At 40.7% G+C, this 24,365-nt stretch overlaps 1 protein-coding gene and 1 non-coding gene across 8 annotated transcripts in view; both read right to left on the bottom strand.

Moving 5' to 3' along the window:
- SIDT1 (SID1 transmembrane family member 1) overlaps window positions 1-24,365 on the bottom strand; it is a 115,149-nt gene that overhangs the window by 28,932 nt on the left and 61,852 nt on the right. For all 7 annotated transcript variants that reach the window (XR_011249229.1, XR_011249228.1, XM_069553579.1 and 4 more), the window contains exons 8-11: window positions 24,154-24,225; window positions 23,479-23,572; window positions 9,516-9,559; window positions 1,244-1,315 (exon numbers count right to left, since the gene is read on the bottom strand). Coding sequence is in view for 5 of the 7 variants with exons in the window: in XM_069553579.1 (XP_069409680.1) it covers window positions 1,244-1,315; window positions 9,516-9,559; window positions 23,479-23,572; window positions 24,154-24,225 (282 nt within the window). In the remaining 2 variants the exon portion in view is untranslated. The remainder of the gene's footprint in view (window positions 1-1,243; window positions 1,316-9,515; window positions 9,560-23,478; window positions 23,573-24,153; window positions 24,226-24,365) is intronic.
- On the bottom strand, window positions 11,209-11,318 carry LOC138431442 (U6 spliceosomal RNA). Its single transcript, XR_011253698.1, has one exon. It is a non-coding gene; the product is annotated as a U6 spliceosomal RNA (small nuclear RNA).

Here is a 24,365-nt window from a genome sequence, read left to right as displayed (position 1 = left end):
TCATTCTTGGACATGTTGTGTTGGTAAAAGCCAACTCCTTGCCCACAACACATGTTCTCTCAATTCTTCCTCAATGGACTTCTGATTTTCCTTCTATTTTTATGTTTAAATCACCTATTTCTAGGGCTGAATACAAAATATAAAGGCATCTGCTCTGTTAACTCTTTGGATGAAAAGATAATGTGCTTATATTTCATGTTTCATACTTTGAAATATGAACATAAATATATAAACATACACATGCATGTACTTATGTATAGCATCTACCACATGTATATGTAAGCACCCACATATCCAGCAGCTATACATTTCTCATGGATAAGGTATTTGTACACTGAAATCCCCCACATGCTGTATCTGTGATTATATAATGGAAACCACATTCTCAGGAAGAATCCTTGTGTTCCTGTGAATGTTTCTGAGAGCAGATGGGAATTTGTGCAGCTTAATGAGCACATGAGCCAAGCCTACCTTCCACTTTTATTTCTTCTGTTCAGATGGTTAAAGAAAAAAAACACAACGAAACCCTGTTCTTGCAGAGCCATAAATAAGTCTCCGGCACTGAGCCCACATGCTTCTCAAACTTACAGAATAACAGGGCAGGAATACAGGATTCCCAGCCCCTCTATACTGACAGCTTAAAGCACACCATTCATAGACCTGTAAGCATCATGGAAGCATGTGGAAGCATCAATGCCCTCCAGCGCTAACAGGACAGGGATCAGAATTCTGTCCCCTTCAGGCCACTTAACCAGCCTGGGGGTTGCCATGTGAGTGACTGGGTGGCAGTGAGCAGGTTCAGTTATGAAGTTAGCCCAAATGGAGGATTGCTAGGCTTCAGTCATGTTCACCTGCTGCACAGCCTCATCTTCTGAGCACCCTTACTCCACTGAAACCTGAGAATGAAACAATGGGTCAATCGATGTTGGGCTCCCTGACATCAGACTCTTGACGCATTTTCCACACCCTCCACTCAGTCTGGGTATGAAAAAAAACCCACAGGAGTTGACAGCAATGGTCACAGAAAATTCTGCTTGAATGTGGCTAGCAGACTCAAGAAACAGATCAATAGAACCAGAAAAAAAAATTTCTGGAAGGAAATTTCCAGATCACCCAGTCAATTAATCTTATATGACGACCGCCTTGCCCACTTTCACAGTTATTAGTGGCTGGAGGGCCACTTGTATCCTATTCTTGGGAGAATCAGGAGACACTTCCATGAATGGACTCATTGTAAAAATACCTATTGCCCCGTAATTGCTCCCTTCAGGGGTACTGGCAGCAATGGGATTTGACACCGACATATTTCCAGAGCCTGTTAAAAAGAAAAACAAAGAGGTAAACACTTTGTTGTCTAGTTGCTAGAATGAAAGGACACAACTCTAAATAGTTTGATTTTCTTTTCACTCTAATATAAGGAGTCTGCAGGTCAATTTTATGGTCTGCAGGCCAAATCTAGCTCGCCACCTGTTCCTGCATGACCCTTAAACTAGAAATGGTTTTAAATTTTTTTAATGGTTGGAGGAAAATCAGAAGAGCAATACTATTTTATGACAGGTGAAATTTTAGATTTTAAGTGTATATAAAGCTCTACCAGAACACAACCACTCATTTGAGTCTGGCTATGGCTACTTTTGGCCACCAAGGCAAAGAGAAGCAGTTGTGACAGAGACTCCAAGGCCTGCAGAGCCTGAAATATTTACTATTTAGCACTTTCCAGAAAAAAAATAATGTTGCTGATTCCTGCTTAACAGTACTGCAGAATCACAAGGAGTGTGGGTCCTGGAATCACTGTGAGAAAGGTCACCCCCGAACATAAACACCAGAAATAAACTTCTGTGATTAAGGCACTGTAATTCATAGGTTTATTTGTCACAGCCATTAGCCATTAGCAGCACCCTAACTGTCCGTCTAGTCAAGGCTATGGTTTTTCCTGTGGTCATGCATGGATGTGAGAGTTGGACTGTGAAGAAGGCTGAGAGCTGAAGAATTGATGCTTTTGAACTGTGGTGTTGGAGAAGACTCTTGAGAGTCCCTTGGACTGCAAGGAGATCCAACCAGTCCATTCTGAAGGAGATCAGCCCTGGGATTTCTTTGGAAGGAATGATGCTAAAGCTGAAGCTCCAGTACTTTGGCCACCTCATGTGAAGAGTTGACTCATTGGAAAAGACTCTGATGCTGGGAGGGATTAAGGGCAGGAGGAGAAGGGGACGACAGAGGATGAGATGGCTGGATGGCATCACAGACTCGATGGATGTGAGTCTGAGTGAACTCCGGGAGTTGGTGATGGACAGGGAGGCCTGGCGTGCTGCAATTCACGGGGTCACAAAGAGTCAAACACAACTGAGCGAATGAACTGAACTGAACTGTAGACAAGGTTAGCCCTGACAGGAAAGAAATTACTGCACTCCTTGGAACAAACAATAGTGACTACAGGAGCTATGTACAGGAATATTGGTTATTTGGGACATAACACAGAGATGGAATGGACTTTCCTGATGGCTCAGACAGTAAAGGATCTACCGGCAATGCAGGAGACTGGGTTCGATCCCTGGGTCAGGAAGAGTCCCCTGGAGAAGGGAATGGCAACCCACTCCAGTATGCTTGCCTGGGAAATCCCATGGACAGAGGGCCCTGGCAGGCTGCAGTCCATGGGATCACAAAGAGCTGGACACGACTGAGCAATGAACACTTTCACTTTTTTTCAGAGATATAATAGGCGTGTCTGTTGCCGAATGGCTGTTGGCAGTTAGAGAAAAATATTTCTAAGATGGTGCTCCTCAAACTATTCCAGTGAGGTTTGGAAAGCCCCAGAGAAAACTGCCTCCTACGCTTCTCACTGCTTATTTGAAAAGATGCTCTCCCATTGAGTTTGTCCACTTCTGAGAATTAGGAGGAGCTGAACAAAGAGAACACAAAAAGGACGCAGGCATCCAGGCAGTTTCTCTGACTCTGACTTAGCGCCACAGTATTTCCGGAAAACCACAATCATTTGTGAAGACACCTGAGAACATTTCTCTGCTGCCTCCTAAGCTTTGTCAGGATCTGGGATATTGTCAGGCTGGTGGGAATTTCCATCATGTGTCTTCTTCCTGAGAGGTGAGATTGCTTGTATCACACTACAGGTGAATAAGTCTGTGAGTTAACTAGTCAGTGTCTTGTACTCTTGCAGAGAAATCTATTTTCAGTGAAGACATGTAGGATAGTGTATATTCTCATTGCAAATATATTTCCATTTCTTCTTTGAAAATATCATGTTATTCTTTACATTAATGCTACAGTATGCAACACATGTAAAAGAACCAAAAGCCTCAGACAATTCATTTATTTGTCACAATCAGCTCTTTTCATCCAGCTTTCAAACTTCATTCCCACTGGTGGACAGTAAAAAACCTTCACAGTTTGGGGAGCCAATCTGTAGGCTTCATCATGTTTTTACTCTTTGTGGGTCTATTCCTTTCCTCCATGGAGAAAAAATAATTAAATCTTAAGTTCAAAACATTTAGCCAGTGATGAGGAACAAAGCAATAGCCTTGGAGACTCAATTTCCTCCCTCCTTTTGGTAGCCTAGCCAAGAGCCAGCTCAGTTGGACAGCAAGGCCTCTGGCTAATGCAACATTCCTGGCAAGCAAGGCTATTCCCAGGGCTCTCACAATGGACCTTGGCATTGTTCCTAGGCTTGGAGACTCCTTGATATAGTTCTTACTATTTAGAGAGAGTAGATGTTCCTTGGCTTTTCTTGGGCTTACCCATAAATATGTAACATGGTATCAACACCATCTGTGCTTTTCATCCAACTTCAAGGCAAAGAAACAGGTTACTTTCAGACTCTTAAGAGTGAGAGATTAAATCTTTTGAGCACAGTAAGAGTATTATGGGAAGATGCCATGTACAGTTTGACTGACTGTCCTTGGCCAAGGGCAGATTTGGCTGCAGTTTGGGCAGAGCACTTTGCTGCCGCCACTACTGTGGGTAACAAGTACTATTACCACTATTACCACCACCGCTAGTACTGCGCCTAAGGCTTCCATACTATTGCTGCGCTCGCTGCTGCTACGACTGCTGCCACTACTGCTGCCTAACATAGTGTCTGACACACAGTAAGTTTCTGATAAACGTTAGGCAGCAGCAGTGACAGTAGTGTGTGTCAGACCCTCTTTTAAGTTCTTTCCAAGAATTCATTCATTTTTCAATAACCTTGTGACATGGGTACTATCACTATCACCATTTTAAAGATGACAAAAAGGAGGCACAGAAAGATCAAGTCATTTGTCCAGAATCACGCAGATAGTGGATAGATAATGGTTCATTGCACTGATCTCAGTTAAAATTTATCTTCTTAATTGAAAAAAAAAAGGAAGGAATTTTCCTTTAATGTATGAATAACTGGCAGCGAGTGTGTTGCTTTTATAGTGCTCATTTTTCAAAAGAGACAAGGAGTTGAGGCATATTTGCATTTCCACTCATATATTCAAAAAAGGTACCTAAGCACAATATTTATTTCTTAGTTGGGCTGCTGCTGCTTGCCTGTAATTCCTTATAGTGTCTTCTTTCTATCAAGGTCATTGTGTGTGTGTGGGGGGGGGGTGCGGGGAGGGCAGGCAACTCTCACAGAAACCACCATTCTGGTCTCTTCCTTATGTGATGTAATTTTCACATTTCCCTTAGTATCTTTCACATTTTTCCCCTTTTCAAGCCTAAATTCCCTTCTTTTAATCATTAACTTAGGTCCTTGTTTACAGTGTAATTTAAAAAAAAATTACATGTGCAAATAATGAAAATGATACTAAAAGCATAAACCGCAGAATTTCAGATCTTTTCTGTTCCTAGGAAGCCCTCTGGTATGGGAAATAGATGCGTGCGTAGGATAATGCTTGAGTTCCACCGTGGTGGGGGGTTGAAGAGGTCTGTGGGAGGCAAAGTGTTTTTGTGTGTGTGATCAAAAGAGGCAAAAAAAAAAAATGCGAAAACTAAAATCAAAGCAAGAGTGCAAACAAAATCACTGTTTTGTTAGGCAACAACTTCACAAAAAAGAAAAAGCCAGCTGTGTAGGTTTGTTCAGACTTGGATGATTTCTGCACTCTACTCTGGCTCACAGTTGAACAGGACCTGGTTTCAGTATAGTCCCCAGTCCCTTGCACTCCAAAGCAATCACAACACCAACAATTCTGTGATGGACAAGAGCATCAAAATTTTCATATGCAGTACAATTGTTTCAAATCTGTGCACTTTTATATGCACAATTAAATAGGAGATTGGCCAACACGGGATAACAATATTCTGTTAACTTTTCTAATGTCTAGAAAGGCAAGAACCAAAGTACTGCCTCCCCAACTTCAAATGTGATTGATGCTCCCAGAAGACAAGCCATATTTCTGTTTAACTGTATGGTATATAGAAAGCAGAATTAAACACAATATACCAGTTTATAGGACAGACTGAGATGTTCTGGCTGGGAACAAGCAAACATATAAAGTTGTGAATGAGCTCATCTTAATGAGGAAACTTGTTCTGGTATGTTTTTCTTTACACGTGAGCCCTTTGCCATCTGTCTGCTTTGCTAACTTAGAATAGGATATGCTTGCCTGCCTGCCTTTTATATTAATTGCTCCATGTGAGGAGAAAAACTTCATTTCATTTTGAGCAGGCTTAACTCCTTCAGGGACTTCACATTTATAACTGTCCTGCCCCCTTCTGTCTCTCGCCTTAGAAGGTTGGAAGCTAAGAAGGAGTCCGAAATGATGTGAATGAGCTGCTGTGAGGTTTCATTTCTAAGCCAGTTGGCTACCTATTCCAGCTGGTGTCATGTATTAACATGTCAAATGTTAAGGAGAAAATAAGAAAGGCCACCCATCTTTTTAAGCATGTAAAAGTAAAATTCCTCTAGAAGAAACAAACAGGCAAGCAAAATCAAGGAAATTTGGAAAAATCGATCAGAGAGTCAATACTAGAGCCGAGACCCGTTACCACAGATTCTGAGGACGGCCTGTGCCCGCCCCCCACCAACTCCTCTGCACTCAGCACATTGCTTGTCTTCTCCCTGCCAGACCCTGCTCTCTGCTGGGAGGCTGATTCAGTAATAGCTCCGTCCAGGGAAGGATCTGATTGGTCATTTGGTTCCTCAGTCTACAGACTTGTCAGGTTTGTCCAGCTCCCCTTCTTGAGAAAGTACCCTCCTCTTAGGCTGCACACAGCATCATGGTGACAGCTCACATGTCCCAGAGGCCTGCAAGTGACGCTTCATCGGTCTCTCTTTCAAGGTGGTAACTGAATTTCTGAACAGGCTCTTTAACAGTGATGCAAAGTGTAGGGTTTCTCCACTGACAGAGTCCCTGAGTGAGAGAATGGTAGTTGCTCGGGCGTGTCTGACTCTCTGTGACCCATGCATTGCAGCCTGCCAGGCTCCTGTGTCCCTGAAGGAAATGTTTCTAGAACACGGAGGCTTGCCTGGTGTCCGTCAGATCACCAGAGAGGCCCCTGTCTTAAGTGACAATGGAGAATACGGGGTCCATCCAGTCACACCACAGTAATCACGCCCCTTCTAGCCCAAAGCTTCTCTTTACAAACACTATTTCCACTTCATCTGGGCTCCAAGGTCTTATCTCCTTCTTCCCATGAAGTATGAAAGAAATTCTTTTGCTTTTTTAGTTCAGTTGGAGCCAGTGTCAACAATTTTCAAATAAGACTGACAAACTGCAGGATAAATCAATCAAAAACAAATGCAGAGGAGCTAACAGATCTTCCAGACGCAGCTGTCCTATTGTTACTACTGTAATTAAGTGATGCCAACCGTTCCGCGAATTGCAGGGACCTGGCTCCATTTCCTCCACCTCAGGCACACCTAAGGTGAAAGCATCAGGCCCAGTTCCTCCGATGTCTAGCTCCACCTTGATTGAGGCAGCCAACAGGCCAAGTCTAGCGGGATCCCCTCTTTCAGACTCTGCTCCTAGCATTTTTTTCTAGGCTCTAGCCCCCAGGGCACTTCCTGTATCTCTGAGCTCAGTTAAACTTCCTGTAACCTCTGTGGGCACCCTGATCCTGGCCCTTCTGTGTCCTTGCTCTTCTCCAGAATTTCCTCCCCTGAATCTCTCACATTAGACTACAGGTAAAATCCCTCACTTGCTTCTGTCTCTTGCTCCAGACTGCTTTCTCAGTGATCTGCTTCCTATGATCAAGAGTCACTAACTGGTTCTTTCCTAGGATGGAGATTGTCTTCTCTGCTCTTTTTTGGAGCACTTGACTCTTGTCTCACCAGTGGTCATGAGCCGTCTTTCCCCATAGCCTCTCTGCATGACAAAGGTTCCTTTCGTGCATGTGTGCTCTGTCACTTCAGTTGTGTCTGACTCTTTGTGACCCTATGAACTGTAGCCCACCAGACTCCACTGTCCGTGGGATTCTCCAGACAAAAATACTGGAGTGGATTGCCATGCCTCCTCCAGGGGATCTTCCTGATCCAGGGAAGGAACCCACGTCTCTTGCATCAGCAAGCAGGTTCTTTACCTCTAGTGCCACCTGGGAAGCCCACAAAGGTTCCTTGCTGCTGCTGCTGCTAAGTCGCTTCAGTTGTGTCCGACTCTGTGCGACCCCATAGACGGCAGCCCACCAGGCTCCCCAATCCCTGGGATTCTCCAGGCAAGAACACTGGAGTGGGTTGCCATTTCCTTCTCCAATGCATGAAAGTGAAAGTGAAGTCGCTCAGTCGTGTCTGACTCTTAGCGACTCCATGAACTGCAGCCTAAGGCTCCTCTGCCCATGGGTTTTTCCAGGCAAGAGTACTGGCGTGGGGTGCCACTGTCTTCTCCCAAATGTTCCTTAGTAAGTAAGTAAAGTCGATCAGTCGTGTCCGACTCTTTGCGACCTCGTGGACTGTAGCCTACCAGGCTCCTCTGTCCATGGGATTTTCCAGGCAATAGTACTGGAGTGGATTGCCATTTCCTTCTCCAGGGTATCTTCCTGACCCAGGGATTGAACCTGGGTCTCCCACATTGTAGACAGACGCTTAACCGTCTACTTCCTCCTAATTTCAAAGCCCTTTGGCATGAACATTTCTATTTTCTAACTAAGCTAGGATATTGTTCCTGTATTCTCCTCTGTGCCTGGAAACCCACATTTTTAAGTCAGTGATTCTCAGTTGCGGGTAGGAGTAGGGGGGAACATTTTGCTCCCAAGAGGACATTTGACAATGTCTGGGGATATTTTCTGTTGTCAAAAGGAGGGAGTGTATTACTGAATTCTAATAGATGGAAGTGAAGAATGTGGTTAAACATTCTACAATGTATAGGGCAGTTCCCAATGACAAAGAATCATCTGACTGTAGTGTTGAGTTTGAGAAACCCTGATCGTAGGGAAGGATAACCTAACCCTAATTCTATAAGCAGGCTTGACTGATCTTAGGTAAATAGATTCCTTTGCAGTGACTGGTTTAGAAATAAGTGTATGATCCACTCTAGGCCAATGAAACATGAAAGAAGCTTTTAGGTGCTTCTGAAAAAGCCCTTCCCTCTGGACATTGTCAGTGAGGACCCACCTCACCACCAGCACTGGGGGAAAAGCAGAACCAGGGGAATGGCAGGCAAAAGGACCTGAGCCACTGGATTTAGTGACTCCTGAAGCCCACCCTTTTTGCTCAACTTTCAGGGAGAGGAAACACTCTTTATTGTTTAAGTATGTTTGAGATAAACTTTGTTGTTACCTGCAGTCACATGAATCCAACTGATGCATCTTTATTTATTAATTTTTTGGATCACTCATTCATTTCTGCTTGCCATCTGAAGGGTACCTCTAGCTCTGAGCTAATTTTCAGAGCCTTCTTGATCTTGTCAACACTAAGTAACTCATGCTGATTTAGGCTTTTTAGAAAATAGGACACATATAAGGTACCAACTTCCAGTTATAAAATATAAGTCCTGGGGATGTACGGTAAACATGGTGACTAGAGTTAATAATAATGTATTGCATATTTGAAAGTTGCTAAAAGAATTGATCTTAAAATTTCTCACCACAGGAAAAAATTACGTGTGGTGATGGATCATCTTGGGCTTCCCTGGTAGCTCAGACGGTAAAGCATCTGCCTGCAATGCAGGAGACCTGGGTTCGATCCCTGGGTTGGGAAGATCTCCTGGAGAAGGAAATGGCAACCCATTCCAGTACTCTTGCCTGGAAAATTCCATGGATGGAGGAGCCTGGTAGGCTACAGTCCATAGGATCGCAAAGGGTAGGACACAACTGAGGAACTTCACTCGTGGTGATGGATGTTAATTAGATTTCTAGTGGTGATCATTTTTCAATCTACACAAGTATAGAATCATGTTGTACACCTAAAACTTATACAGTGTTATATGATTGGTTCTTACTAACTCTGCTTTCTGTAGAAAGACTACAGATTAGACCACTCTGGGGGGATGGGAATCAACAGAGGATTTGGAAATCACAGAAGTCAGAGAGACAGAAGTACCAGATGGGATATTATCTTTTACTTGACATCAGTTTGAATTGAAACCAGGGGTTTCTCTTACCATCATTGGAACCAAAGCTTCCATCGGTGGATTTTCTCCGAAACCTGCAGACAAAACATACACATGTTCCTAAGACAGCAAAAACCTCAGCATTTTACATTTGTTCCCATAGACTTTGTTGCAGATTTCTCTGCTGGGATCTCAAATGGGCCTTTGGATGTACAGACACTGGAACTCTAACACACTGCTGGTAGAACTGTAAAATGGAGCAGCCACTTTGAAAACCCATTTGGCAGTTCCTCAAAAAAGTAATCCTACAGATGCAATGTGACCCAGCAATTCCACATGTAGGCACATACATGCCATTTGTTTCCACATTCATTTATTTTCCGATCATTCACATGCCATAAAATTCATCCTTTAATGTGCAGAATTCAACCAATTTCAGTATGTTCGCAAAGTTGGGCAACCACCACTATTCTCTACGTCCAGAACATTTTCATCATCACCCAAAGAAATCTCAAACAATAGCAGTCACTCCCCATTCTCTATTCCCCCCTGCCCTGGGGAACCACTAATGTACTTTCTGCTGCTATAAAATTGCCTATTCTGGATATTTCATGTATAAATGGAATTATATTGTATGTGGTCTCTTTGGCTTCTCTCACTTAGCATAATGCTGCGTGGTAGCATGAATGAATACCTAAGTCTTTTTTAAATGTTCAATTTCACTGGAGTATAGTTGATTCATGATGCTGTACTAGTTCCAGGTGTACAGCAGAGTGATTCAGTTGTACATACACACATTCATTCTCTTTTAGGCTCTTTTCCCATGTAGATTGTCACAGAATATTGAGTAGAGCTTCCTGTGTTATACAGCAGGTCCCTGTGGATTATCTACCTTATATATGTATGTGTGTGTCCATCCCAAGCTCCTGATTTATCCCTCCACCCCATGTGTCCCCTTTGGTAACCAGAAATTTCTTTTTGATATCTGTAAGTCTGTTTCTGTTTTGTAAATGAGTTTCATTTATATCTTTTTTAAAAATGAGATTCCACAGAAGAGTGATATCATATTTTTCTTTCTCTGTCTGACTTAGTGTGATAAACTCTAGGTCCCTCCATGTTACTGCAAATGGCATTATTTTGTTCATTTTCGTGGCTGAGTAATATTCCATTATGTGTGTGTCCACACACACACACACACACACACACACATATACCATATCTTCTTTTTCCATCCCTCTGTTGATGGACACTTAGGTTGCTTCCATGTCTTGGCTATTGTAAACAGTGCTGCAATGAACATCAGGGTGTATATATCCTTTCAGATTATGATTTTCTCTGGATATATGCCGAGGAGTGAGATTGCTGGACCATATGGTAATTCTATTTTTTCTTCTTTATTTTTTAAACTATGAAAGTATGATAACACATTTATAAGAGACTCCAAAAATACAAAACAAAGTTACATATAGTTCCACTATATATTACAATTATTTCTTACAGTAGGTAAATTAAGATTTTTAGTTGGAGTTTCAACATCAAACTCTCAAAAATTAATAGAATGTATAGACAGAAATGTAAAAGGAAAAATCCCAGAGGGATGGTATGGGGAGGTGGGACGGGGGTTCAGGATGGGGAACGCATGTACACCCGTGGCGGATTCATGTCAATGTATGGCAAAACCAATACAATATTGTAAAGTTATTAGCCTCCAATTAAAATAAATAAATTTATACTAAAAAAAGAGAAAAATATGGAACACTTCACGAATTTGCCTGTCATCCTTGTGCAGGGGCCACGCTAATCTCTATCTCTGTATCGTTCCAATTTTAGTATATGTGTTGCCCAAGTGAGCACTGGTAGTTCTATTTTTAGCTTTTTAAGGAACTTGAATACTGTTCTCCATGATGACTGTATCAGTTTACATTCCCACCAAGAGTGGAGGAGGGCTCCCCTTTCTCCAAACTGTCTTCAGCATTTATTGTTTGTAAACTTACAAAAGTGCTCCTTTGATTGCTTGCAGTCTCAGTTGGAGCACTCAGGGTCTTCTGCTGCAGTGCAGACTCTGACTGTGGTGATGGGCTCAGTAATTGTGACGGGGGGCATAATTGCTCTTCAGCCCAATCAGGGATCAAACACACATCCAAGGTGTTTGATACATGTTTGATCCCTAGTTGCACTGTAGGGTGGATTCTTAACCACTGAACCAGCAGGGAAGTCCCTATTGTTTGTAAACTTTGATGATGACCATTCTGATTGGTGTGTGTTGATATCTGTATGTAATTTTGATTTGCATTTCTCTGATAGTGATGTTGAGGATCTTTTCATGTGCTTTCTGGCCATCTCCATGCCTTCTTTGGAGAAATGTCTATTTAGATCTTCTGCCCATTTTTTTGATTTTTTTTTTTTTTAACATAGAGCTGCATGAGCTGTTTGTAAATTTTGGGGATTAATCCCTTTTTGGTCACTTCATTTACAAATACTTTCTCCCATTCTTTGGGTTGTCTTTTTGTCTTGTTTAGGATTTCCTTTGCTGTGCAGAAGCTTTTAATTAGGCCCCGTTTGTTTATTTTTGTTTTCATTTTTATTACTCTAAGAGGTGGATCAAAAATAGATTGCTACAATTTACGTTAAAGGATGTTCTGCCTATGTTTTTCCTCTGAGTTTTATAGTGTCCAGCTTTACATTTAGGTGTTTGATCCATTGTAGTTTTTGTGTGTGTGTATGTGTGTGTGTGTGTGTGTACAGTGTTAGAGAATGTTCTAATTTTATTCTTTTACATGTAGCTGTCCAGTTTTCCCAGCACCACTCATTGAAAATACTTAAATCTTTTTATGGCTGGATAATCATAGCTATTGTATGGATATACCAAGTGTATTTGTTTATACTTGATGTACACTTTGACTGTTTCCACATTTTAGCTATCATGAATAGCACTGCTATGAATATTTGTGTGCAATTTTTTTGTGTGGATATGTGTGTTAAATTCTCTTGGGTATATATTTAGGAATGGAAGTGCTTGGTATGAGGTAACTCATTAACTTTTTAAAGCTGTTTTCCACTGCAGCTTGATAGCAAGAACTATTTTATATTCCTACTAGCAATGTAGAAGTTTCTAGTTTCTCTGACATCATTATTAACTCATGTTATTTTTCTAGTAAAATTTTTTATTGTAGCCATCCTAGTGGATATAATGTGATATCTCATTGTAGTCTGACTTGCATTTCCCTGATGGCTAATGATGTTAAACATCTTTTCATATGCTTATTGGCCATTTATATATTTTCTTTGGAGAAACAGCAATTTAATTTAAAAAGGCCCTTTTAAAATTAGGATATTTTTATTTTTATCATTGGGTTGGAAGGATTCTTAATATAGTTGTGGATACTAGACTATTATGGATATATGATTTACAGACATTTTTTCCATTTTTTTGTGTTGTACTTTCACTTTCTTGATAATGTCCTTTAAAAATACAAAAGTTTTAATTTTGATGAAGTCCAACTTACCTATTTTTTCTTTTGTTACTTGTGCTTTGGGTGTCATATCTAAGAAACTATTACCTAATCCAAGGTCACAAAGATTTACTCCTGTATTTTCTTCCAAGAATTTTATAAATTTGACTCTTTTATTTAGATCTTTGTTCTATTTAGAGTTTACTTTTTTGTATGTTCTGAGGTAGTGCTGAAGCTGAAACTCCAATATTTTGGCCACCTGATGCGAAGAACTGACTCATTTGAAAAGACTCTGATGCTGGGTAAGATTGAAGGCAGGAGGAGAAGGGGACAACAGAGGATGAGATGGTTGGATGGCATCACTGACTCGGGACATGAGTTTAAGCAAGCTCTGGGAGTTGGCGGTAGACAGGGAAGCCTGGTGTGCTGTGGTCCAAGGGGTCGTAAACTGAGTGACTGAACTGAACTGAACTGAGGCAGGGGTACAAGTTCATTTTTTTTCATGTGGAAGCCTAAGTGTCTCAGTAGTATTTGTTGAAAAGAATATTCTTGTTTCATTGAATTGTCTTGGTATATCCTTGTCAAAAATCAATTGACCATAAGTGTAAGGGTTTATTTCTAAACTTTCAACTTAGTTTCATTGATCTATATGTCTTATGTCAGTGCCAGAGGGTTTTTTTTTTAATATTTATTTATTTGACTGCACTGGTTCTTGGTTACGACACCTGGGATGTTTTAGTTGTGGCATGCGAACTCTTAGTTGAGGCATGTGGGATCTAGTTCCCTGACAAGAAATCAAACCCAAGCCCCCTGCACTGGGAGTTCAGAGTCTTTGTTCTTTTTGCCATGATTATTTTTCCTATCTGGGATCCCTTGCATTTCCATATGAATTTTAGGATCAGTTTATCAATTTTTGGAAGAAAGTCAGCTGAAACTTTCATAGGAATTGTGTTGAATTTGTAGATCAGTTAGAGGAATATTGCAACATCTTTTACTTTATATCGCTGCTATAACGGATTATCACAATATTATGGTTTACAACAATACAAAATTTATTATTTTCAGTTCTGGGTGTCAATTCTAAAATGAGTCTTATGTGGATAACATTAAGATATCAGCAGGGCTGCATTCCTTCTGAAAACTCCAAGGAAGAATCCATTTCTTTGCCTTTTCCAACGTCTAGAGGTAGCCTGCATTCCTTGAGGCATGGCTCCTTCCCCATCTTCATATATGTTACTCTAACCTCACCTTTCCTCATCATACCTTCTCCTAGTTTGACTCTCTTGCCTTTCTCTTATAAGGACCCTTGTGATTACATTAGAATGTATAATTACATTATACATTACACAGATAATCTAGGATAATCGCCATAATTTTATCACATCTGTAAAATCTCTTTTGACATGTAAAGAATATGGTCATAGGTTCTAAGTATTAGAGCATGGACATCTTTTGGGGGCCCTATTCTGTCTACTATACCATTTTAACAATATTACGTCTTCTAATTCATGAATACAGGATGTCTTTTCATATATTTAGATTTTCTTTAATTTCTTTCAAGGACATTTGTAGGTTTCAATGTACAAGTCTTATATTTAACTTGTTAAATTCTTTTCTTCAGTATTTTTTTTGACGCTATTGTAAATAGATCATTTTCCTGATTTCATGTTTGAATTGTATATTTGCTAGTATATAGAAATACAATTGATTTCTGTATATTGACCTTGTATCCTATAATTTTGGTAAACTCAGGGTTCTTTTTAGAGATAATGAAAGTTAGATAGTGGTGATGGTTGTGTAACTATGAATATGCTAAAACCATTGAATTTTTAAAAGGAGCAGATTTTATGGTTTATGAATTATATCTTAATAAAGTCACGAATGTGTTTGTTCTCTAGTTGAAGTTTTGTGTGTGTGTTATTAATCGCTTGCCTCCTTATCTGTCTTCCTTTTGAACAATGTAAGTTCTATTAGAGCAGGGATCTAGACTGTCTTATTCATCACTGAATCCCTAAACTTTGGGACAGGGCCTGGCACCCAGGAAAGGATAAGTAGACATTTGTTGAGTCATATTGTTAAGGAGAGCAGTTACAATTGGGTCTGATGGGTCTAGCTGGCAAATGAGGCTCTAGTGAAGTCCCTCTAAAAAAAGGCAAGTTTAGTGATATTAACTAGCAAGCAATTATACAAACCGATAAAAGATGATTGGGTTTGTATTAACTGGCTTTACCCACATTTGCCCTAGGTTTTGGAGCTGATAAAATTCTTATTAGAGAAGTTCAGTGATTTACAAAGCTACTGTGAGGCAGGCAGTATATAATGAATAAAAGAAAAAAGAGTAAACGAGAACTATTCTAGACTGGTTGAAAAATGGCTACACTTCTTGTATTCAGCCCATTCAATCAAAAATGGAGTCTCTATCTTCACCTCTTGCATCTGGACTGGGCTCATCACTTGATTTGACCAAGGACACCAAGGGGGAAGTGATATTGTGCCCCTTTAAAGCCTACACTTTAAGGAAGCCCTGCATTTTTGTGCAATTTCTCTTGGAGATACAATAAACCAGGGCTCGACTGCTGGAGGATGAAGGGCAAAGCACAGCTGAGGCCAGTCTGGAAGAGCCAGTGTTTCTCTAACCTGCCCAGTAATTTCACACTATGACCACCCCAGCTGAGGTCTCTGAAACCTAGTGCATGCGTGCATGCTAAGTCACTCAGTCATGTCCGACTCTGTTCAAGCCTATTATGGACTGTAGACTGCCAGGCTTCCCTGTCCATGGGATTCTCCAGGCAAGAATACTGGAGTCAGTTGCCACGCCCTCCTCCCGGGGATCTTTCCGATCGAATCCACATCTCTTGTTTCTCCTGCACTGCAGGCAGGTTCTTTACCACTAGTGCCACCTGGGAAGCCCCAGAGCCTAGTCCAGAGTCCAAATTAGCAGAATCATCCAGCTGACCCATAGATTTATGAGCAAATATAAATACGTATTGCTGTATGCCATTGAGTTTTTATGGTTGATTTTTATGCAGTGTTATTGTGGTAACAGATAATTAATACAGGAATCAACAGGACAAGTAATCAGTATTATGCACTTTGAATTCAATGTCCGGCAGGGTGACTGAGAGGATGGAATGAGAGACATGGATGCAGTCAGTGCTTGACTCAGAGTATCATTGCAGGGGCTCCATAAATACTTGTTAAATGAACCATAGCTTGGAGGTGGGAGGGGAATGGAGTTGAGCCAAAAAAAAAAAAAAACATTAAAAAAGAAAAAGAAAAACCAGAAAAAGGCATAAAACCACTTTGGATTCTGAGCTCCCTGAGGACAGGAGCCATGTCTCTAATCAATGTTTTCACCCTCATCTCACAGCATGTGCTGCAAACACAACAGGTATTCGTAATAAGGAACAGGAGGCTCGACAAGCAAATGGTATTCTGCTCCAGGACTGGCTTCACTTGCTTTTGTAGAAAACTTTGTGATTTCTGCTCAGTTCAATGAAGGAAGAGTTCTGTTAGCATTTTCTCTCATTCTGTTTCCCTAGTTAGATGCCAAGAGTTCTCATGTCTCCAGATCTCTATTTTCAGTTTGCCTGTATTTGGAAAGATTCTATGTTTGTGCAGCTGACTGTAGCACAGTAGTCTGGAGTGTCCAGAGATTTCAATAGAGCCTTACGCCACAACTTTTAAAAACTGTGTTCACTTCAGCAGGCTGCATAACAGCTTTAGAGAGATTGATATCCAGTTATTAACTTAATTTTTCTGTCTGTCGTATTGTTGATTATGTCTGCTAGGTAACTAAAGAGGTAAAATCCTATTTTCTAAAATCTAAAACAGCAGTGGTAGAGACAGTTTTCCTAAGAGAGGCAGAAAAGATGAACTTCCTTTTCCATGACACTAGAACTCATCTGAATCAAAGTTGGCAGCTTTTTGGACCCTTTTTAAATTGAATCCATGCTGGGGTGCCAGGCTTTGGATCTGGTCTCCTTAATTAGGACTGCTCTTCCTCACATGCCCTGCCTACTCCGGTCCCTTCTTGACCTGCTTGCTTTAGGAGCTAAGACTCTGGAGCCAGACTCAGTTCAGTTTAGTTCAGTTGCTCAGTTGTGTCCGACTCTTTGTAACCCCATGAACCCCAGCTCGCCAGGCCTCCCTGTCTACCACCAACTCCTGGAGTCTACCCAAAGCCAGGTCCGTTGAGTCAGTGATGCCATCCAACCATCTCATCCTCTGTCGTCCCCTTCTCCTCCTGCCTTCAATCTTTCCCAGCATCAGGGTCTTTTCAAATGAGTCAGCGCTTTGCATCAGGTGGCCAAAGTATTGGAGTTTCAGCTTAAACATCAGTCCTTCCAATGAACACCCAGGACTGATCTCCTTTAGGATGGACTGGTTGGATCTCCTCGCAGTCCAAGGGACTCTCAAGAGTCTTCTCCAACACCACAGTTCAAAAGCATCAATTCTTCAGCTCTCAGCCTTCTTCACACTCCAACTCTCACATCCATACATGACTACTGGAAAAACCATAGCCTTGACTAGACGGACCTTAGTCGGCAAAGTAATGTTTCTGCATTTGAATATGCTATCTAAGTTGGTCATAACTTTTCTTCCAAGGAGCAAGCATCTTTTAATTTCATGGCTGCAGTTACCATCTGCAGTGATTTTGGAGCCCCTCAAAATAAAATTTGACACTGATGCCATGATCTTCATTTTCTGAATGTTGAGCTTTAAGCCAACTTTTTCACTCTCCTCTTTCATTTTCATCAAGAGGCTCTTTAGTTCTTCTTCACTTTCTGCCATAAGGGTGGTATCATCTGCATATCTGAGGTGATTGATATTTCTCCCAGCAATCTTGATTCCAGCTTGTGTTTCTTCCAGTCCAGCATTTCTCATGATGTACTTTGCATATAAGTTAAATAAGCAGGGTGACAATATACAGCCTTGATGTACTCCTTTTCCTATTTGCAACCAGTCTGTTGTACCACGTCCAGTTCTAACTGTTGTTTCCTGACCTGCATACAGGTTTTTCAAGAGGCAGGTCAGGCGGTCTGGTATTCCAGTCTCTTTCAGGATTTTCCACACAGTCCACACAGATCACAGTTGTGATCCACACAGTCAAAGGCTTTGGCATAGTCAATAAAGCAGAAATAGATGTTTTTCTGGAATTCTCTTGCTTTTTTGATGATCCAGCCAGATTGCCTGGGTTCAAACCCCATCTCCTTCATTTAGTGGCTGTGAATTCTTGGTCAAATTACTTAACCTCTTAATACCTCAGTTTTCTTAACTTTCAAATAATAATAATAATACTAGTACTTACTGTTGTTGAGATTTAGATGAAATAATCTATTTAGAAGGCCCAGTGCAGTGCCTGGCATAGAGCAAGTATTTGTTCTGTGTTAGCGATTATGATCTAATCAATTAATTGAGCTGATAACCAGTTAATGTATATATACTTTCCGAGTGTATTTGCCTGTAGACTGGTTTTGTTTTTAACATTTTTTATATGAAAATAATTTCAAATTTTTGGAGAAGCCATAAGAATAGACTATAGAATACCCATGTATTGTTACCTAGATTCACTTATTGTTAGCATATTACTCCTTTTGCTATACCATTCTTTGTCTTTGAGTGCATGTGTGTGTTTTCATATATGTGTGTTAGTTGCTCAGTCGTGTCCAACTCTTTGTGACCCAATGGACTGTAGCCCACCAGGCTCCTCTGTCCATGGGATTTTCCAGGCCAGAATACTGGATGGGTTGCCATTTCCTTCTCCAGTTTTCACATATAGATATATATAAATTTGGGGTGAACTATTTGAAAGTTGAACTAATTGCATATGTCATCAGTTTTATGCATAAATACTTCCAAGAATACACGGAAGAACTGTACAAAAAAGATCTTCACAACCCAGATAATCATGATGATGTGATCACTAATCTAGAGCCAGACATCTTGGAAAGTGAAGTCAAGTGGGCCTTAGAAAGCATCACTATGAACAAAGCTAATGGAGGCGATGGAATTCCAGTTGAGCTGTTTCAAATCCTGAAAGATGATGCTGTGAAAGTGCTGCACTCAATATGCCAGCAAATTTGGAAAACTCAGCAGTGGCCACAGGAATGGAAAAGGTCAGTTTTCATTCCAATTCCAAAGAAAGGCAATACAAAAGAATGCTCAAACTACCGCACAATTGCACTCATCTCACACGCTAGTAAAGTAATGCTCAAAATTCTCCAAGCCAGGCTTCAGCAATACGTGAACCGTGAACTCCCTCATGTTCAAGCTGGTTCTAGAAAAGGCAGAGGAACCAGAGATCAAATTGCCAACATCTGCTAGATCATCAAAAAAGCAAGAGAGTTCCAGAAAAACATCTATTTCTGCTTTATTGACTATGCCAAAGCCTTTGACTGTGTGGATCACAAGAAATTGTGGAAAATTCTGAAAGAGATGGGAGCACCAGACCACCTGACCTGCCTCTTGAGAAATCTGTATGCAGGCCAGGAAGCAACAGTTAGAACTGGACATGGAACAACAGACTGGTTCCAAATAGGAAAAGGAGTACGTCAAGGCTGTGTATTGTCACCCTGCTTCTTTAACTTCTATGCAGAGTACATCATGAGAAACGCTGGACTGGAAGAAGCACAAGCTGGAATCAAGATTGCTGGGAGAAATATTGATCACCTCAGATATGTAGATGACACCACCCTTATGGCAGAAAATGAGGAGGAGCTAAAAAGCCTCTTGATGAAAGTGAAAGAGGAGAGCAAAAATGTTGGCTTAAAGCTCAACATTCAGAAAATGAAGATCATGGCATCCGGTCCCATCACTTCATGGGAAATAGGTGGGGAAACAGTGGAAACAGTGTCAGACTTTATTTTTTTTGTCTCCAAAATCACTGCAGATGGTGACTGCAGCCATGAAATTAAAAGACACTTACTCCTTGGTCCGTTATACACATCTGTGTCTCTTTCCCTGTCTTGCATACAGGGTCGTCATTGCCATCTTCCTAAATTCCATATATATGTGTTAGTATACTGTATTGGTGTTTTTCTTTCTGGCTTACTTCACTCTGTATAATCGGCTCCAGTTTCATCCATCTCAACAGAACTGATTCAAATGAATTCTTTTTAACGGCTGAGTAATACTCCATTGTGTATACTATCATGTGAATTGAATCACCAGTCTATGTCTGACGCAGGATGCAGCATGCTTGGGGCTGGTGCATGGGGATGACCCAGAAAGATGTTATGGGGAGGGAGGTGGGAGGGGGGTTCATGTTTGGGAATGCATGTAAGAATTAAAGATTTTAAAATTTAAAAAAAAAAATAAATAAAATAAAATGTTAAAAAAAAAAATAAAATAAAAGACACTTACTCCTTGGAAGAAAAGTTATGACCAACCTAGATAGCATATTCAAAAGCAGAGACATTACTTTGCCAACTAAGGTCCGTCTAGTCAAGCCTATGGTTTTTCCTGTGGTCATGTATGGATGTGAGAGTTGGACTGTGAAGAAGGCTGAGCACCGAAGAATTGATGCTTCTGAGCTGTGGTGTTGGAGAAGACTCTCAAGAGTCCCTTGGACTGCAAGGAGATCCAACCAATCCATTCTGAAGGAGATCAGCCCTGGGATTTCTTTAGAAGGAATGATGCTGAAGCTGAAACTCCAATACTTTGGCCACCTCATGCGAAGAGTTGACTCATTGGAAAAGACTCTGATGCTGGGAGGGATTGGGGGCAGGAGGAGAAGGGGACGACAGAGGATGAGATGGCTGGATGGCATCACTGACTCGATGGACGTGAGTCTGAGTGAACTCCGGGAGATGGTGATGAACAGGGAGGCCTGGTGTGCTGCAATTCATGGGGTCGCAAAGAGTCGGACACGACTGATCGACTGAACTAAACTGAACTGATATACTTCCAAAGAATAAAATAGTCTCTTATATAATCACAGTGTAGTTGTCAAATTCAATACACTTAACATTGATATGATATTCTTTTTTTTTTCTTTTTTTTTCTTCATCAATATGCTAACTATTTTATTTTTTTATTTTTTTTATTTTAGTTTTTTATTTTTTAAATTTTAAAATCTTTAATTCTTACATGCATTCCCAAACATGAACCCCCCTCCCACCTCCCTCCCCATAACATCTTTCTGGGTCATCCCCATGCACCAGCCCCAAGCATGCTGCATCCTGCGTCAGACATAGACTGGCGATTCAATTCACATGATAGTATACATGTTAGAATGTCATTCTCCCAAATCATCCCACCCTCTCCCTCTCCCTCTGAGTCCAAAAGTCCGTTATACACATCTGTGTCTCTTTCCCTGTCTTGCATACAGGGTCGTCATTGCCATCTTCCTAAATTCCATATATATGTGTTAGTATACTGTATTGGTGTTTTTCTTTCTGGCTTACTTCACTCTGTATAATCGGCTCCAGTTTCATCCATCTCATCAGAACTGACTCAAATGAATTCTTTTTAACTGCTGAGTAATACTCCATTGTGTATATGTACCACAGCTTTCTTATCCATTCATCTGCTGATGGACATCTAGGTTGTTTCCATGTCCTGGCTATTATAAACAGTGCTGCGATGAACATTGGGGTACATGTGTCTCTTTCAATTCTGGTTTCCTCGGTGTGTATGCCCAGCAGTGGGATTGCTGGGTCATAAGGTAGTTCTATTTGCAATTTTTTAAGGAATCTCCACACTGTTCTCCATAGTGGCTGTACTAGTTTGCATTCCCACCAACAGTGTAGGAGGGTTCCCTTTTCTCCACATATGATATTCTTATCTTGCCTGTATTACAGTTGTGCCAATTGATCCAATAATGTCCTTTACAGCATATTTTTCTTCTAGTAAAAAGTCTGAGATCAGATATTGTGTTTAGTCATCATGTGTCTTCAGTCTCAGTCAATCTGGAACATTTCCGTAGCTAATTTTTGTCTTTTGTGACATATTTTAATAGAATGTTCAACATTTTGAGTTGGTCTAGTTTTTCCCTCATGATTATAGTAAAAATGGGCTTTTCTGGCTGGAAAACTACACAAGTGAAGCTGTGTCCGTTTCAGAGTATCACACCTGGAAGTGTCCATCTTCCCTTTGGTCATATTAATAGTCATCACCCTGTCAATCATCCAATTTCTCCTCTGTATAGTTAGTATTTTTCCCTTATAACTTCCAAGCTTTTTGTGGGGAATCACTTTGAGGCCATGTAAATATCTTGATCCTTATCAGATTTTCCTCCTAGCTTTAGTATTCATTGATGATTCTTAACCTGATCTATGAAAAATACTGATTTTCCAATTTTGGGACTCTTTCCTTATTTACCAGTCAGTGTTTGGTGTTCTGCTGTAGGCAAGGGTCCCCCCTCCTATGTCAATATTTGCTAATGGCTCCTTTCCCTAATGTAGAAATGTTTTAGTAATTTTGTTGAATTCATTGAATGTATATATGCAAGTATTTAGGTCTTCCCTTTCCTCCTACCTTCCTCCTTCCCTCCCTCCTCCCCTCCCTCCCTTTTTTTCCTTCCTCTCTCCTTTATTGATAAGGATTCATGAATTTCTTGTTTTCTCAGTGGTTTATAATTCACTATTCTCCTTAATTATTTTGGTGCTCAAATTGTCCCAGATATGGTCAATGGTTTTTGAAGTCAGTTTCTCAGTTGCAAAGCTTCATAAAGGTCAAAGAGGAATTCATTTCAGAGGTGGGCCTGTATCACTGAGAAGCTGTATTTCTGTGGTAGCTGTGAGGTTTTTCTACAGATGAGGCTAATCTTTGCCAATAATCTGAAAACTCTACATTGGCTTTGTTTACTTTAGATGCTCAAGAGGAGAGAGAACATTTGTTTATTGTACCTCCTGCCATTCCTTTGTAGTTGTTTCACAGAGACCAGGACAAACTATGGAATTCTCAAGTTCAGCCTTGTTCAGAGATACAAGGAAAGACTGCAACTCGTTTTCACTGGGGGCTCCAAACTCTTGGGAAGGGAAATTTCCTTGGTCAAATTATAGCATGATTATCTCCTTTTTTTCCTCTCAGGGAGTATTTTGACTGTAAAATTGATGCTGTAACAGTTAAAAAGCACCTGGAATATAGTGTCACAGCATATTTATTTCTCCTGGCACTTATTATACCACAGGATTTATTTTAGGCATTAATTCTACTTTTTGATGGAATGTTCAAAGCTGTTCCTAAATCTCCATGTTAGGTAAAACTGATTTCCTACATTCCATAAGATCTACACTGAGCATTTTCTGTTCTAAAAAATACCCAAGCTGCCTTTCTGTTGAAGTTTCACTAACTATGAAAACAGCTATCACTACCAACACTTACTCTGTGTAGGACATTGATATAAACACTGCACTTATACTGATCTGTGAGGTAAATTATTATCTCATTTTACAGATGAGGAAAGTGAAGTACAGAAAGATTAAGTAACTTGCCCAAGATCACACAGTGGCTAAGGTAGAACTGAATCCAGTCAGTATGACTCTAAAGTCTAATGTGCTAACTGCTAAGCAGAGACAGGTGAAGGGGGTTGACATTTCTTGAAGCTCTTGACATACCTGATATAATGGATGAATGCAACAAACAGGCATCCCAAGTAGAAGGAGAAGAAGATGACGAGACTGAGAAGAATAGATTTCACATAAACGGATCCTGAGGGAAGAGAAATAGCTCTAGTCAGGATGTCCTCAGGAGAAAAGAGAACCGTGTTTGGGACAGGACAGCTTAACAGGCCCATCTGCATCATACCCATTCTTAAATCCTAAGATAATCCCATTCAAAGCAGGGAAGCTATTGGAGGTCACCTAGTCATTGTCCATAAATGTCTGCCTTTCACAGTGATGACTTCCTCAGGGAAGCTGGGAGGGACTTCCTATACACAAAATCATAACTGACTTCCCTTTCTTTCTGTAAGGAATTTAACAAAATGCTTTGATTCTCTCTTCTATCTCTAAGGTAAACGTTAGTTTTCTTGTGATGTTTCTCTGGAAGGATGACATTAGCACTGAATGACATGATCTCCTTCCTGACAGGAATCTCTCCACTGAATGCTGGTACAAGGAGAAGAGGGCAGCAGAGCATGGTGGTTAGATAGCATCACTGACTCAATGGACATGAATCTGAGCAAACTCTAGGAGATGGTGAAGGACAGGGAAGCCTGGTGTGCTTCTGTCTATGGGGTCGCAAAGAGTTGGACACAACTTAGTGACTCAACAATAACAACCAAAACTGACCTTTAATGGAAGGAACAATGGTCACTTGAAGATTCTTTGCACGTTGTAGATTCCAAGTCTGGTTTTCCTTTTCTGGTAAAAAAAAGAACAAAGCACAATGGGTCAGATACTATGTTCCTGGCCTCTCATCTGAACAGTTGTTTAAAAACTATCCAGGATGAATTCTGGTTGCTAAATTTTCTTTTAGCAAGAGCTATATGAAAACCAAACCA

This window comes from Ovis canadensis, chromosome 1 (assembly GCF_042477335.2).
Source record: "Ovis canadensis isolate MfBH-ARS-UI-01 breed Bighorn chromosome 1, ARS-UI_OviCan_v2, whole genome shotgun sequence".
Lineage (NCBI taxonomy): Eukaryota > Metazoa > Chordata > Mammalia > Artiodactyla > Bovidae > Ovis > Ovis canadensis.
This window is presented reverse-complemented; position numbering and strand designations above follow the sequence as displayed.